Source organism: Stegostoma tigrinum, chromosome 38 (genome assembly GCF_030684315.1).
Source record: "Stegostoma tigrinum isolate sSteTig4 chromosome 38, sSteTig4.hap1, whole genome shotgun sequence".
Taxonomy (NCBI): Eukaryota; Metazoa; Chordata; class Chondrichthyes; order Orectolobiformes; family Stegostomatidae; genus Stegostoma; species Stegostoma tigrinum.
The window spans coordinates 4,433,143-4,448,640 of NC_081391.1; the positions used below are offsets into that span (position 1 = coordinate 4,433,143).

General features: G+C 38.9%; 1 protein-coding gene across 1 annotated transcript in view; it reads left to right on the forward strand.

The window, feature by feature from the left end:
- The window catches only part of srebf2 (sterol regulatory element binding transcription factor 2), a 54,585-nt gene extending 41,546 nt beyond the window's left edge, over nt 1-13,039 (forward strand). The window contains exons 16-19 of the mRNA XM_048521143.2: nt 103-271; nt 5,871-6,056; nt 7,686-7,797; nt 10,645-13,039. Of these exons, the coding sequence (XP_048377100.1) occupies nt 103-271; nt 5,871-6,056; nt 7,686-7,797; nt 10,645-10,865 (688 nt within the window). The 3' untranslated portion in view covers nt 10,866-13,039. The remainder of the gene's footprint in view (nt 1-102; nt 272-5,870; nt 6,057-7,685; nt 7,798-10,644) is intronic.
- Nucleotides 13,040-15,498: the final 2,459 nt, after the last annotated feature.

The following is a 15,498-nucleotide window of genomic DNA, read 5'->3' on the forward strand; positions in this document are numbered from 1 at the left end:
GAAAAAAAAATTAATTCAACACACAAAAGACATATGATTCTTGTGGTGCACCTATTATTACCAATATTATTTCCTCATTGTGTCCTGCAACATTATTTCTAGAAGCCCACTACCAAAGGCAATTCTTCATATTTACAAGGCTATGCAAGGAAGTTTGTTGGGGAAACGAGAGGCTGATCAAACAACATTTCTACATTGTGAAAGGGCCAGTGGATACTTGTGGAACACTCTGTCTGTCTCCAGCTCACATCAGGATACCAACCTGCACAAGGTACAATTTTGTATGTTGATTTTATCCCGCTTTGAGATGTAGTTTGTGTGCCAAAGCAGCAGATTTTCATTGCTGCATCACCATGTGAATCTTTCTGCAGCCGTGGAAATTCTGCTGCCTTTGGCAAGGAAGGCCTTTATGTGCATGTTCATGTTCAGGGTAGAAGTGTGCTCAGGTCTTTCAGAAAGGAGGAAGATGGTGGCCTCTGTGGTGCATTGTAGTTGCATTGCATGTGCCAGCGATGTTGTGCAATGTGTCTGCAGTGCAGTACAGAGGTGAACCCTGCACATCGAGAAATAACCATGTTTTACAGTCTTTGAGGTCATCAGTTGGTGCCCAATTCCATCCTTTCAACTGAAGGGCCAAAGTACACGAAGTTTAGTGCAGCTGTTCTGGACATTTCTTTGCAATCACCACACTCCCAACACGTTTGTAAAAGTTACATTAAACCTACAGCATAGAACTAGATAATTTGGCCACACTGGTCCACATCCATGTTGACATTTCTATAGGAATCTCTTCCCACTCCTAACCGTATCTGCGCATCCTTCTATTCTTTTCTTCCTCGTGTGTTTATCTAACTTTCCCTTATTTGTACTTGTGCTATTTGCTTCGACCACTCATTGCAGTAGCAAGTTTCATAGTCCAAACACACTATGGGTAAAGAGGAATCTTCTGAATTTTGTGTTAGATTTAGTGATTGTCTGATATTTACAAGCTATATTTTCAGTCTCCTTCACAAGTGAAAATATCTCCTCTATATCAACAAATGGAATATTCAGACTTTGTAATTTTTAAGTCTATTGAGTTAAATCGCAGATTTGACTTTTCTGGAGATAGGAGCCCCAGCATGTTCAGCCTTTCCTGAGGACAGTGTCTCAGGTTCTGGTACCATTGCTGTGATTGATTTCTTACACTCCTTCCAGTGCATCCCTCCTTTTTTATCATATCATATATCGAGACCAGAACTGTGCATGAGACTCCAAAGTTCTTTCAAGTTTAATTTCTCCATTTTCCATTCTATTCCTCTAGGTATAAACTTGCTTGGTTTGCCTATTTTAATGACCCAATTAACCTGTGATGTCATTTTTAATAATTCGGTATTGAAAAATAGAGTCACATCAAACAGTACTGAGACAAACCTTCAGTCCAACTAGTCCAAGGCGACCAAAACTGAATTAGTTTCACTTGCCTGCATTTGGCTCATATCCCTCTGAACCTTTCATGTTCATGTATTTATCCAAATGCCTTTTATATGTTGTACCTGTATCAATCCATGACTTTTCTGGCAGTTTATTCCATGTGCAAACCACACTGTGTGTAAAAATGTTGCCCCTCATGTCCTTTCTAAAACTTTCTCTTCTCATATAAAATATATGCCCCCTAGTTTTGAACTCCTCCACGCTAGGGAAAAGACTTCTGCTATTCACCTTGTCTATGTCCATCACTATTTTATAAACCTCCAAAATGTTTATAAACCCTTGACCTACGTTCCAGTGAAAAAGGTTGCAGCCCATTTTTGTATCTGAAACCCTCCATTCTCAGAAAGATCCTGGTAAATCTTTTCTGAACCTGCTCCAATTTAATATCCTTCCTATAGCAGGGCAACCAGAACTGCGCACAGTACTCCAGGAGAGGCTGACCAATGTCCTTATGACCTCAGCATGACATCCCAACTACTATACTGCAAAGGTTTGAGCAATGAAGGCAAGCATGCTAAATGCCTTCTCAGCCACCCTTTCTACCAGTAATGCAATGTTCAAAGAATTATGTACCTGAACCGCTGGATTTCTGTGTTCTACTTCACTACTCAGAGCCCTACCATTAATTGTATAAGTCTTGCCCCTTTTTCTGTTTTAGCAAAATGCAAGTCCTCACATTTATCCCAATTAACCTCCATCTGCTACTCAGCCCTTGATCCAATTGATCAAGATCTCGTTGTAATCTTAGCTGTCTTCACTGTTCTCTATGCCACTACTTTTCATGTCATCCGCAAATTTACTTTTCATGCCTCCTATATTTTCATCCAATTCGTTTATGTAAATGACAAACAAAAGTGAACCCAGTACTGATCCCTGTGGAATACTACTGGTCACAGGCCTCCAGTCCACAAAATAATTCTCCACAACCATCCTCTGTCTCGAACCATCAAACCAATTTTGTATCCATTTGGCAAGTTCACCCTGAATCCCATGTGAGCTAACTTTACTAATTTGCCTACCATGCGGATGCTTGTCAAAGATTTTACTAAAGCCCATGTAAAAAATGACAGTGGTAATCATTGATGTATAGTGAATACTATAAATCACCCAGTTTCATCACTGCCTCAAAATTGTGTAAACTCATCAATTAAATTATTCCTACATGGATAAAAGCCATTGATACCTGCCAAGATATATTGGCACTGCTGGTATTCCAGATGAGGTTAACCAGGTTGATCCTGGGTAAGGAACAATTTTCTTGACAAGTTGAATGGGTTGGGTCTATACTCGTTAGAATTTAGAAGAATGAAAGGAGACATTATTGAAATAGGATTTTTAGGAGACTTGACAGGGTACATACGGAGAGGGTGCTTCCCCTTGTGGGAGAGTCCAAGACCAAAGGGAATCATTTGAGTAAGGGGTTGCCAACTTAACACACGTGAGGAATTTCATCCTCTTAAAGGATAGTGAAACTATGGAATTCTTTACCATAGAGGCTTGTTGAGGCTGGGTCATTATCTCAGCCTGGAATATACTTAGACAAATTTTTAATCAGTAAGGGAATCAAGGTTATGGGGAAAAAGCAAGAAAGTGGCATTGAGATTTATCAAATCAGTGTGATCGTGTCAAATGCTAATGACAGAGCAGACTCAACGGCTTGAATGGCTTACTGTTGCTCTTGCACAGTATGATAAAATCAAATATTATCAAGAGATGACCTTCAACGATGTTTTTTGGCAATCCAAGCGAATTTCAAGCATTCTTTGTGATAAATGTACCTTTTTTTAAGAACAACACTAACTTAGTAATAGGAAATTCATATCCTAATTCTATGAAGTGAAATTTAGTCTGTATTGGCTGAGTTTAATGGATGTTTAGAGTCTTTTAAAAATTGCTATCGAATCTGCTCCCATCACACTTTCAGGTGAGATAAATACCGAAAATTGTCATAGAATACACTTCCTTAAAACTCCACAAATTGTTCTGCTGATTACCTTAAATCTGTGTTGTTTGCTTCCCACTGTCTAGCAAATGGATACTATTCCTTCCTATCCACACTATCAGAACCATTCACTGTTTTGAATGCCTCTGTTACATCACTTTGTTAGCTTTTTCTGTAAGGAGTGTGATCCAGCATCTAATTACTCCATGTAATTGAAGTTTTCATCCTGATATGCTAGTAAATCATCACTGCTCCCTGTCCAAGGCCTTCACATCCTTCATGTAGTCTGATGTCCAGAATTAGAGAGACAACTGCAGCTGAGGCTGAAGCAGTGTTGTAAAAAAGGTCAAATTTAACTTCTTTGCTTTGCATTCTACACCTGCTTATATAGCCAGAGATCTTGTATTTCTGTTTAAACAGACTTATAAGCTTTTTTCTAGATACAAAGATTTATATTTCTTTGATTCTGTATCCTATTTAAAATTGGTTCATTCATATTATTTCTTTTCACTTTCTTTTCCAAAATCTAAAATCACACATAATATTTATCTAACATGTGTCTTCTCATTTCATTTATCTGTCTGCATCCTCTTGAAGCTTGTGGTAACCTCCCTCATTGTTTACTGTGTTTTCTGAGTTTTGTGCCATCTGCAGATTCTAAATTATGGCCTGTATACTTTCAAATCTCAGATCAATGATACTGACCTCTAAAGGACTGCACAGTACACTTCCCTCCAGCCCAAAAAAAAGATGTTCACCACTACTTTCTTCTTTCTGTACCTGAGCCATTTTGTACCCGCACTTCTAAACCTGAGGGCTTCCAATTTGCCAAATGTCGAACGTGTGGTTCTTTACAAAACAACTTTTGAAAGTCTTTGGGTAAAAGAAAAAGACAGAAAATGCTGAAAAGTCAATACCACCAATGTGTCAGCAGATGTATCTGCAAAGATACGTTCATCTCGAACTATGTCAAAAATGAAAAAAAAATGTTAATTTTAAACGTCAGTCCTGCAGTGTACTTCTAACAGGACTACTGTTAATAAATAGTGGTAAAAACCGATTGCTGAAAACACTGCCATGTACTGAATGAGATCTCTGCTTATTAGTACTTTTTAGAACCCTGATTGTGCAGAGGTGTGGCTGATATTCAAAGAGCTGGCTAACTTTATTGAAGTATTACTATGAGGGGGAGTTGGAAAAGTGGGTCATTGTCCTGAATGCAATTAGTCCTTTCAGCTAGAAGTGTGATCTTATAGAGGTTTACAATGTAAGACGAATAGCCGAAGTCTTTTTCCAAGGATAAGGGAGTCTGAAACGAGAAGGCATAGGTTTAAGGTGAGAGGGGACCTGAGGGGCAACTTTTTCACACAGGGTGATACGTGTATGAAATCAGCTTCCAGTGGAAATGGTAGAGGTGGGTACAGTTACATTTAAAAGACATTAGGGTGGGTACATGAATCTGAAAGGTTTAAAGGGATATGGGCCAAATGTAGGCAAATGGGTCTAGTTCAGTTAAGGATACCTTACAGGCATGGACGAGTTGGACCGAATGGTCTGTTTCCATGCTGGATGATTCTGCTATAGTTCTGAGTTGCACCTTTATTTAATAGATTTATTGAATTTTAGAATGGAGAAGAAAAATCTCTGAAAGTGCACCATCTTGTTTCATTCTTTTATCTATCCTCATGCTCTTTATCAAAAGTTTGTTGGTTTCTAGTTGTAAAAATTGGTTTAAGCTTCTAGAGCTGACCAAATCCAAACAGCACTACTCCAAATTCAACACTCTGTCTCCATTGCAGAGACTTGAGCATAAAATCTAGGTCAATATTTCATTGTTTTGAGAGTGCGGCATGCCAGAAGTGCTATTATGAAAATTAAGTTGAGGCTGCCATCTGCATGTTTAGGTGGACCTAAACCTAAAAGATTCCACAGCGCTTTTTGTTTTGAAGAGCAGCATTCATTCTTCAACACAATTAGAGCTGTTTAAACGGCATTTCATATCATTGTTTGTTGTATTTTGCTAAGTGCAAATTGTCCACCATGTTTGACTGCAAAATGACAAGAGTAGCACTTGAAAAGCTGTTTAATGACTTAGTTGTTTGGTACCTTGGGATGGACTTGAATGCATTTTTTTTATTACTAGTGTTGAATCCAAGTTTCTAGGATTTATCATAAACTACAGCCTAAGCAAAAATATGTAATACAGATGAGCAAGTATAGAAGAAAACACTAATTCCAGCTGTTTAATGGGATTTAACATCAGATTTATTTTGAACAAGTAGGTAAACTAATCAATGCACCAATTTGATGTAAACATTTTATATATCTCATCCGTTTTGCTGGAAAAGCGAAAAAAGCTATTTAGTGGAATGATGGGTAGGGTGTGGGTGTATCAAAACTAACTTTCACCTTTGTTTTGTCTGAAGATAGCATTCTGTTTCTTTTCTCTCTGTAGGCTGTACAGTTGTTGGTCTGTGATATTTTGCTTTCAATTCGTACAACCTTGTGGCAGAAGCAGGCAAGCTCCAGCCAGGTAGTGGGTGAGACCTACCAAGCTTCAAGTGTAGAACTGAAAGGATTCCAACGAGACCTGAGCAGTCTCAGGAAACTTGGCCAGACATTTAAACCGGCACATCGTAAGGTAAGCAAGCAAAACCATATTCAATGGCATTACTGTTGTTGAATTCCCACTGTTAACATCCTGAAAGTTACTACTAACCAGTAATGGAACTGGACCAGCCATATAAATACTCCGGTTACAAAACCAGATTAGAGGCTGGGAATTCTGCACTGAATAGTTCACCTCCTGCCTGTCAACCATCCACAAAGCACAAGTCAGAAATGTATTGCAATATTCTCCACCTGTCTGGATGAGTACAGCTTCTACAACATTCAAGAAGCTTGACACCATTTAGGACAAAGCCTGTTTTTTTGACATCCAACCCACCACATTCCAACATTTACTCGTTTCACCACTGGTGGTGGCAGCATGTATTGCATCTGCAAGATGCACTACAGTAACTCAACAAAACTGTCCAAAAATCCATCCATATCATCTAGAAGGACAAGGGCAGGTGGTTGTGAACACCATCACCTGTAAGTACTCCTGATCTGGATGTCACCCTTTTTTCGCTGCTGCTGGCAGAAGCAGGCTAGCTCCAGCCAGGTTGTGTGTGGCTCCAGTCAGGAAACTTCAGAATTAATATTCTGAAATTTCCTTTCTAACCATGCTGTGGGCATCCCTATGCCTGAGGACTGCATTGGTTCAAGAATGCATCACACTACCGCCTTTTGCAGGATAATTAGGCAAGGGCAATAAATGCTGGCCTCGCCAGCAATGCCAACATGCAGTGAATGAATGTTTAAAAATATCTAACTAATCAGAGCAATACACTTTTCTGTCACACATAATATAACGAAGCATTACTATATCCCATATTTTCTTCAGAAAATTCCACATGTAGAAATAATAACAAGTGATTAGAGGAGGAAAAAATATTGTCCATTCTCTTAAGCACAGTATTCTAGTTCTCATCTCAATTTGTCATGTTTTCATCATAATGTGAGACAGACCTGTTATGCTGTTTAATTATTTATTAAGGCAAACTGTTCTCTTGGTAAAACAGCTTAGCAATTTGAGACTTGCGTCAATCCATTTTACTTTAGAAACCTCTTCTTTCCAACATTTGTTTGATACTAGCAAGGTCAATTCCTAAGCTTGTTTCCGCAGCTCCCTTCTGTGAAAGAATGTTGTCCAAAAGAGAGTGATTATCTATATAACATTTTATGACCACATTTTTCTCCTATTGCCCCTTGAATAAGATCTCCTGCAGGATATTAGATAGGTCCGTCCCAATGTCTATAGTTTTTACCAGTGCCAGGGTTTCAGCAGTGCAGGTGTTTAAACTGCCATGTTTATTTTCTTGGCTTTTCAGGCCATAGGATAGCATTTATTATTTTCTCCAACCAAAAATATGATAAACTGTGCTGTATGAGAATATCTATTTGGACAATTAGCACATGAAGCATCTTGAGTGACTAACTTCAATTCCTTTGGATCATCTAAGGCTGGAAACTTGAGTGTATACTTGTCTGTATTTATTTTGCTCATTTTTGAAGAGGAACAAGGAATTTACAGTCCTAGCCCAAATGAATCCCTGATTCAACATCACTGCAAAAATTATCCAGCCATTATCACATCAAAGTAGCACTCTATCATATGTTTATTTTGTGTTTATTGGTTTTTCACACCACCACCATTTTGTTTTAGATGTTTTTGCATGAGGCGACTGTACGATTGATGGCAGGTGCAAGCCCAACTCGAACTCACCAGCTTCTGGAACACAATCTGAGAAGACGAACATCACACTTCATCCAACAAGGTAATGCGTTTAGTGTCAGTAAGCCAGCAGCTAAGTGCTGGAAGTTCTGGTGTATAATCTTAGACAGTCCTGACAAGAAATGGTACTGTTGCAGATCTTGTAGCAAAGTCATCTTGACTTTCACAATTTTAACACTTTTTAACATTCTGCACACAATTTTTGCCTTTTCGATAATGCCTGTCATGGCCTCCATCAGCGTTTGATCTCCTGTTCCATTTCCCATTCCCTCGTAAAATGCATTCAGGCAGTTAGTTGTGGAAATTAGTACGAAATTTACGTGTCAAGGAGAAAAACAAGCCCATTGGTCTGCCTGACTTACATAGCCACAACATTCCCTCTAAATGTTTCTAATAACCCAGAATCCATTTTGTTGAAGTTCCTTGTCAAAATCTATTATGGTTGTTTGTTCGATCACCATTACCAGAATTTAATGTGTTTCAAGCTGACCGGTAAGATAGAAACAAAACACACAGCCTTTCTTGGTGGATAGTTTATTGACTAGCTCAGTCATACAGCTGTGATCCTGCACTCAGCGTCACAACGTTTCCCTATTTATGTGCGCTGAAAGATAATTTATAGTGACGACTTGTTTCTCTTAAGATTAAAATTACACTACAGAACTTGACAATGTGATTGAAAAAACGCCAGTTATCTGTTGCACATACTTAACAAAACAACCTTCATTTAGACACCTCATAATTACTTTTCTGTGAAGTGCTTAAGGTCATTTAATCAAGAAAACCTTTCACCAACCAACATCTGGCGATCTTGGGACAGGTGACTAAAGCTTGGTCCACTTCTACCAAATTGAAGCAATTAAAATCAAAGATGTGAAAGAGCCCAGAAATGGGAGAAAACTGTGACCTCAGAAGGTGTGAAGATAGAGGAAGTTCGTGAAAGGGAGCATGAGGAAATAGCTCCTTTGTGTCTACCTTATCAACTTTTTAATAATTAGATCTTAGTTAGTCAGATCTCCCCATTCAGCTTCTATACACCAGAGAATACAATCCTAATCTGTGCAAACACCTGGCCTTATAGTGTAACCTTTTTAAGTCCTCTTATCATTCTGGCAGATTGATGTTCCATCTCTTTTCACTGTCAATGTATTGAACCTTACCAAGGTGGGGTGCCTGGAACTGAATGCAGTCCAGTACATGAGTTTAATTGATTTACCTATCCACTGGCCTCAGCAATATCTGTACTTGGAACCCTAAATTTCTCAGCTTCCCACAATTTGGAGAATATCCTGTTCTGTCTTTCATATTTGGATGATCTCTCACTGAGTTCTCACCCTGCCAGTTTTGCTTCCACATTTAATCCTTTATAAACTTCAGATCCTATCTACACTATTGACACTGTCAGCAGATTTAAATACATTGTTCTCTGTTCCTTAATTTAAATCACTGAAAGACATAAAGCTAAGCTGAGATTCCAGTAAAAATCCCTGCAGGATACCATTAATCATCTAATAAGATATTCTAGTGACTTATAACAGCATTTACTAGTTTACTTCTCCTATCCTCCTTTGAATACTTCTGGTGTGTCATTTAAAGAGGAGGTAGAAAGGTTTTTGAAATATCAAAGAGCTGATGTCTATGCAGAACTGGCTATAAAGAGGAGTTGAGGGTTGGGGCAGATCAGGTACGATCTTGTTGAATAGTGGGGCGGTCTAGAGGGGCTGAATGTCCTATTCCTCCTTTTTCTTACGTTTTTTTATTCCCATCCAAGATGATCACCTTGCAAATTTTGCAAAATTCTGAAAAACAAAAATTTGGTTAATACCAACAAATAGATAACCTGCCTATAAATGTTAGCATCAGCATGAAATAATTTGTGAGGTGTACGTAATAATGAGAAATTTGTGGACCTGATGGCCACAAGTCTATCTTTACCTATTAAAAGACATGTTTAAAACAGTACGAGGCCTCATTTTTTTTTTCCTGTGTGCCATATGCCAGGATAGGAGGCACAGAATTATTGTCAACACTTTCTTTTAATGTGTAAATTGGTAGTATGCTGTCCTTTGAGGATCAAATCTGCATATTTGTGATACAATCTAGGGCTAAGACACCAGGGTAGTAACTGAAGGCGTGTTGCAATTTCAGAGGGTGTCCCCATTGAGAATGAGATGTTCAGTCGTGGCCCAGTCCTTCTGCTTGGGTGGATATAAAAGATCCTTTATTCTGGCCATTATTTAAACCTCAGTTATCATCACATTTTTTAAAAAAAGTTATCTACTCCTTCTCACATTGCTGTTTGTGGCAGCTCGCTGAATGCAACTTAGCCACTGCATGACCTATGGTACAACAGTATGACTATATTTCAGAATACTCCAACGGCACTTGAGACATCTGGTTGTCATTGAAATTTGTATAAATGCAAGTCTTTTCACACTGCTTTGTTTGGCAAGGTGCGCTGATTATACCCTCAGGCGACTTCAGAAGCTTTTTGGCCATCTTTTAAGCTGAGTAATAATTCTCATTCTTCTAGAACAGTTCAGCAATTGTCCATTAGGAATTTCTGCAGTTCCATACAGGTTAAGGATGAAATTTAAGTTGAAAAACAGCTTTCAATCATACAGCCAGTGTTCCTGAAACAGTGGCCTTTAAAATGATCAATTTTAAGCATAGAATCACATGATGGTTTGGTACATTGATGATCTTTGCGAAGCAAAATTTTGAGGTCAGTTTTTATTTTAATTAGATTAATACCAGAGGTAGCACAACAGGAGTTAAGTTCACATCCACCTGTACGCGTTTGGATTTCGAGTAAGTGAATGCTAGAAGTACAGAAGTAAGAGATAACAGACTTCCAAAATATTTTACTGTTTTTGATTGCCATTTACAGGTGAATTGGATGCTCTTCCAGGCCAGAGAGAGCGAGCAACAGCCATACTCCTGGCATGCCGTCACCTTCCCCTCTCATTTCTCTCCTCTCCTGGCCAGCGAGCAGTCATGCTGGCTGAAGCTGCACGTACTCTGGAGAAACTTGGAGACAAGCGGTCTGTCAATGATTGCCAGCAGGTGATTATGAAACTGGGCAGTGGCACCACGATTGCAGCAAGCTGATACGTGGGATGCCATGCCCCAACCTGCAGTAAATGTTTTCTACTCTCTGATTGAATCGCACTGTCATGCCCATAAACAATCAGCACGTGTTTCAGAGCCGTAATAATTTCCTTCTGATTAAATGCAGTTTGGCAGATTTGTTGCAAAAGATATTTTCACGTTCTGTCTTGTAACCAAGATTGCAGTATGTGTGTGCAAGTTGCTTTTCACAGGTTGCTGACATCGATAGAGTAATCCAGTGTCATCTTTTATTTGACCTCCATCTCTCCCCCCCCCCCCCCCCCCCAATTGTCCCCACTTCACTTACCTCTCTGATATGAATACACTACTGCAGATGACCATTCAGTTCCATTTGTCAAGGCTGCAGTTCTCAATCTGAGGGTATCAAAATTTCCATTTGCTCAATATTTTAAATAATTTATTAAATTTTTATATCCTCATACTTTGCTTTTGAACTGTGTTCCATCTTGCGACTGTAATTTATCATGCATGTGTTTGGGACAGTGTTTTTCTTATAGATTTCATATATATGTTAACTTAGAATTATTTTTTAAAAAATCAAAAGCCCATAAAAGCCAAAAATTCCTGTCCTTTTTTTTCGATCAGCTCTGTCTAGCTTCTTTCTCACTGAATAATATTAATACTTTGCCTGGAGATATAATGGATTCACCTTTAAAATCCTACAAATACTGTTCACTCAATGGCCTACCTTTGTAGATTGTTCTACAACTTTGTTAGCCTCTGGGTGAAAAAAAATTGCAGGATTGCTACTGTGTTTTAGTGAGACTGTATGCTTTTTACTGTTTCTGGTACCGAGGATCAATTTTATTCCTGACAAAATCGTCTTACGTGCTGAGGGAGGGCAGCACAATGGCTCAGTGGTTAGCATTACAGCCTCACAGTGCCAGGGACCCAGGTTTGATTCCAGCCTTGGATGACTGTGTGGAGTTTTTGTCAGTGGGGTTTCTGCTGGGTGTTCCAGTTTCCTCCCACAGTACAAAGATGTGAAAGTTAAGTGGATTTGCTATGCTAAAATAGTTCATAGTGTCCAGGGGTGTGTAGGATATGTGGATTAGCCATGGTAAATGTGGGGATTTGGTAGGGGGCTGGGGCTGGGTATGGGTCGGATGGTCTTTGGAGTGTTGGTGCATACTTGATGGGCTGGATGGCCTCTTTCCACACTGTAGGGATTTTATGATTTTAAAGCAGCTCCTTCCCTTGGAATAACTGAAAGATGTACAGTATTGATCTTTATGGAAATAGCCAAATTCTACTTTTAATGTCTTCCTTTGTAATTTCCCTGGTACTAGAGCACACCGAGTAGATGTGGACTGGCTGTTAACTCAGATGGGACTTCACTTAGTCCTGTTCAAAGACTTATCTACAAGTCACATTATGCTTCAGTCTGAATTGTAACTTTAGGCACATAGTGTTGGTATAGGATTAAGTGGACATTATAAAAACATCCCCTGCCTAATGAAACCAAACACACAGTCCATGCTTGTAACTAACAGCTAAAAACCCAATTGACAGTAACACTCATATTGACAAAAATATTAATTTTGAAAAGCTGGAACTACATTTGATGGTTTTTTTGGTATTAAACACAGGTCAGAAGGATAAAATATGGTTTAGATTTTTTAAAGCTTTTAAATGTAATTAATGCCAAAAACAAAATGGCATAAAAATGCGCTATAGGAGGTCCTGGAAGTGACTTATGAATGATCCAGTAGGTCTAACCAGCAACAGAAAGGCCACAGATGCAATTCATTGCAAAACCATTATTTGTTCCAGAGCCATGTCAATTTAATAAATTTAAAAGTAGACCCTTCTATCAAAATAGACAGTAACATTTAGTTAAGACGTGACTGCACTTTCCTCTGAGGAACAATGCAAGATTTGTACATAAAAGGCAGGCTCCTCAGTTAAATAGTTAAGATGTTCAGCATCCATGGTATTTAGCTTTTAGATAATTCTGACCATGATGAGTCTCTGCATTGTTGTTGCTGTAAATACTTAGTAAGTGCAAATACCTCATAGTTTACTTCCTTGTTGGACATGTGGAAATGTTTTTCTAATTATGGTTGGTACTTCATTTAAAGGATAAGTATCAAGAATGTGTAGATTGATTTTCAAGCCTTTTCTCCAACAGAATAAAATACTTCATTATCGAATGGTCTGTCTGAAATTGCTTATTTTGTGACCTGAACATAAACTTTTTTTAAAAATTTCTCTGTTTACTCAGTGTGTCTTTCTCCCAATCCAAATTATTCCTTTGAGTCTCCAGTGTTTCTCTCCATCTATCCAGCTTGGAGGTTTCTTTGTTGTGCTGATGCATGAGCACCATGTCAGTTCTTCCCCTAAACTGACTGGAAGGACCCTGGCAACTTTCAGCAGTGGGAGAGATGATGGGAGCTTGTAAGGCAAGTACTGTAATAGTAGTGGGTGACCTTCATGGAGATTGGACAAATCAATTTAGTGAAAGTAACCTGGGGGATGAATTCATAGATATATTCAGGATAATAGTGATTATAAAATTGAGGTTTGGTTAGCTAAGTTGGCTGGATGGCTTGGTTGCACTGCAGAGTTATGCCAACACCATGGGTTCAATTCCTACACCTTCTGAGGTTATAATTGAAGGAGTCTGCTTCTTAACCTCTATCTTTGACTGAGACATAGTATCCTGCAGGTTAAAGCACTACAGTCATGTCTGTCTAATGAGAGCACAGACCTTTGGTAATGGCAGGACTGTGGCAACTTTACATTTTATTTACCAGTCATAAAATCGTAGAATTTAACATGCAGTTTGAGGTGACAAATGCGTGTTCAAAATAGTGTCTTAAACTTAAATAAAGGCATTTGCAAAGGATACAAAGACAGAGTTGGCTCAAGTGGACAGGGTAAATAATTGATAAGCAATCTGGAGATGCTTCTTAGATGATAATTCAGTACTCTCCACTGTAATATAGTTTGTTGAGAAAGAAAGTCCCTGAGAAGGATGTACCATCCTTGGATAACTAGAGAAGTCCAGTATGATATTCAATTGAAATAAAGCTCTTGCAGACTCCAACAGCATCTCTCAATCCTCGTATAACAAAGGCAGCAGATACGTGGGAACACCATCACTTTCAAGTTCCCCTCCAAGGAACATGGCATCCTGACTTGGAATTATGTTGCCATTCCTTCATTAGTGCTAAGTCAAAATCTTGGAACTCCCTTACCAACAGCACACTGGGTGACCCTGCAGCTCACACCCACCTACTACAGAACAATTAGGGGTGGGCAATACATGCTGGCCTAGCCAGTGATGTCCTCTTGGCAAGAACAAATTTTAAAAAAGATAACGCTACAAAGATAAGGGGTAGGACCGAAGATTGAGAAATTTCACCCCCAGTGAAGGATGACTTTCTTTTTTCCTTAAAAGGAACTGGAGAATGAAAGAAGACTAGTAAAAACAGCAAAATAGGTAGGGACGCAAGTTGTGAATCGGATACAAAGAACCTTCAAGGACTCTTGAGGAGTAGTGTTTGTGCCCCTATCTCTGGATTAAGAGGCAGAGCTTCAAGTTCCACTTGCTCTAGAGGTCTGTCTTAACACTTCTGAACTGGCTGATTTTCAGACGTTTTGTAGATATTTTTAAAGGGATTGATTGATAAGTTACACTCCATCTGCCACATTTTTGACCATTTAATCAGAGAAACTGAGCCTTGCATTGGCAAAAAAAAATGACCTGAATGGCCGAATTTTGCTCATGTATCTTATGATCCTATATTTATTTGCGAGGGAATCAAAGGTTATGGGGAGAAGGCAGGAGAATGGGGTTGAGAAACATATCAGCAATGATCAAATGGCTGAGCAGACTTGATGAGCTGAATGGCCTAATTCTGCTCCTACATCTTATGGTCTAAAGAGAATATTTAAATGAAGAGAAACTGAGAATACTGCAATACATGGGAATCTGGGTAACAACATTTCACAAACAGAACCCAAGTACAACAAGTGATTAGGAAAGCAATTGGAGTGTTGGCCTATATTGAAAGAATCTAAAAGTAACGAAATCTTACTGCAACTGTTCAGAACATGTGTGTGATCACAAACTACTGTGTACAGTTTTGGTCACCTTACTTAAAGTAGGATCTTTAGAATTAGCTTTATTGCCACCCACGTGAGTACAGTGAAACGTTTACAAGACGCCACTTGCGGTGCCATCTTAGGTACAAATGTATCTAGGTACAAATTCTTAAGTATAAATTCTTACCGGAAAAAACACAAAATGTCCACCATTTCGGACCTTCACACCATCTTGGATATGAAATCATAAGAATAAATTAGGAAAAAAAAATAGTGTGTTCAGAATAACAGTCTTTCCAACACAGTCTAGGCTGGAACTCTCCTTAAGTTCGTGCCAGCCCTTGTCTCCAGACGGTGCTGGCTTCACATCGAGGCTGTCTAGGCCAGGAATCCGTGCTAAGGCCACAAGTCCATTCTGGGGATCTAGTTTATCATTCAAGGGTTGGATGATCACGTTCATAGTCTGGGATGTTTGGTAGGATTTCAGGGGCTATTTGATGAAGCACAAGTCGATCTCTACCTATGATGTTTTGCTGCAAAAACACCAGAATACTGCAGACAG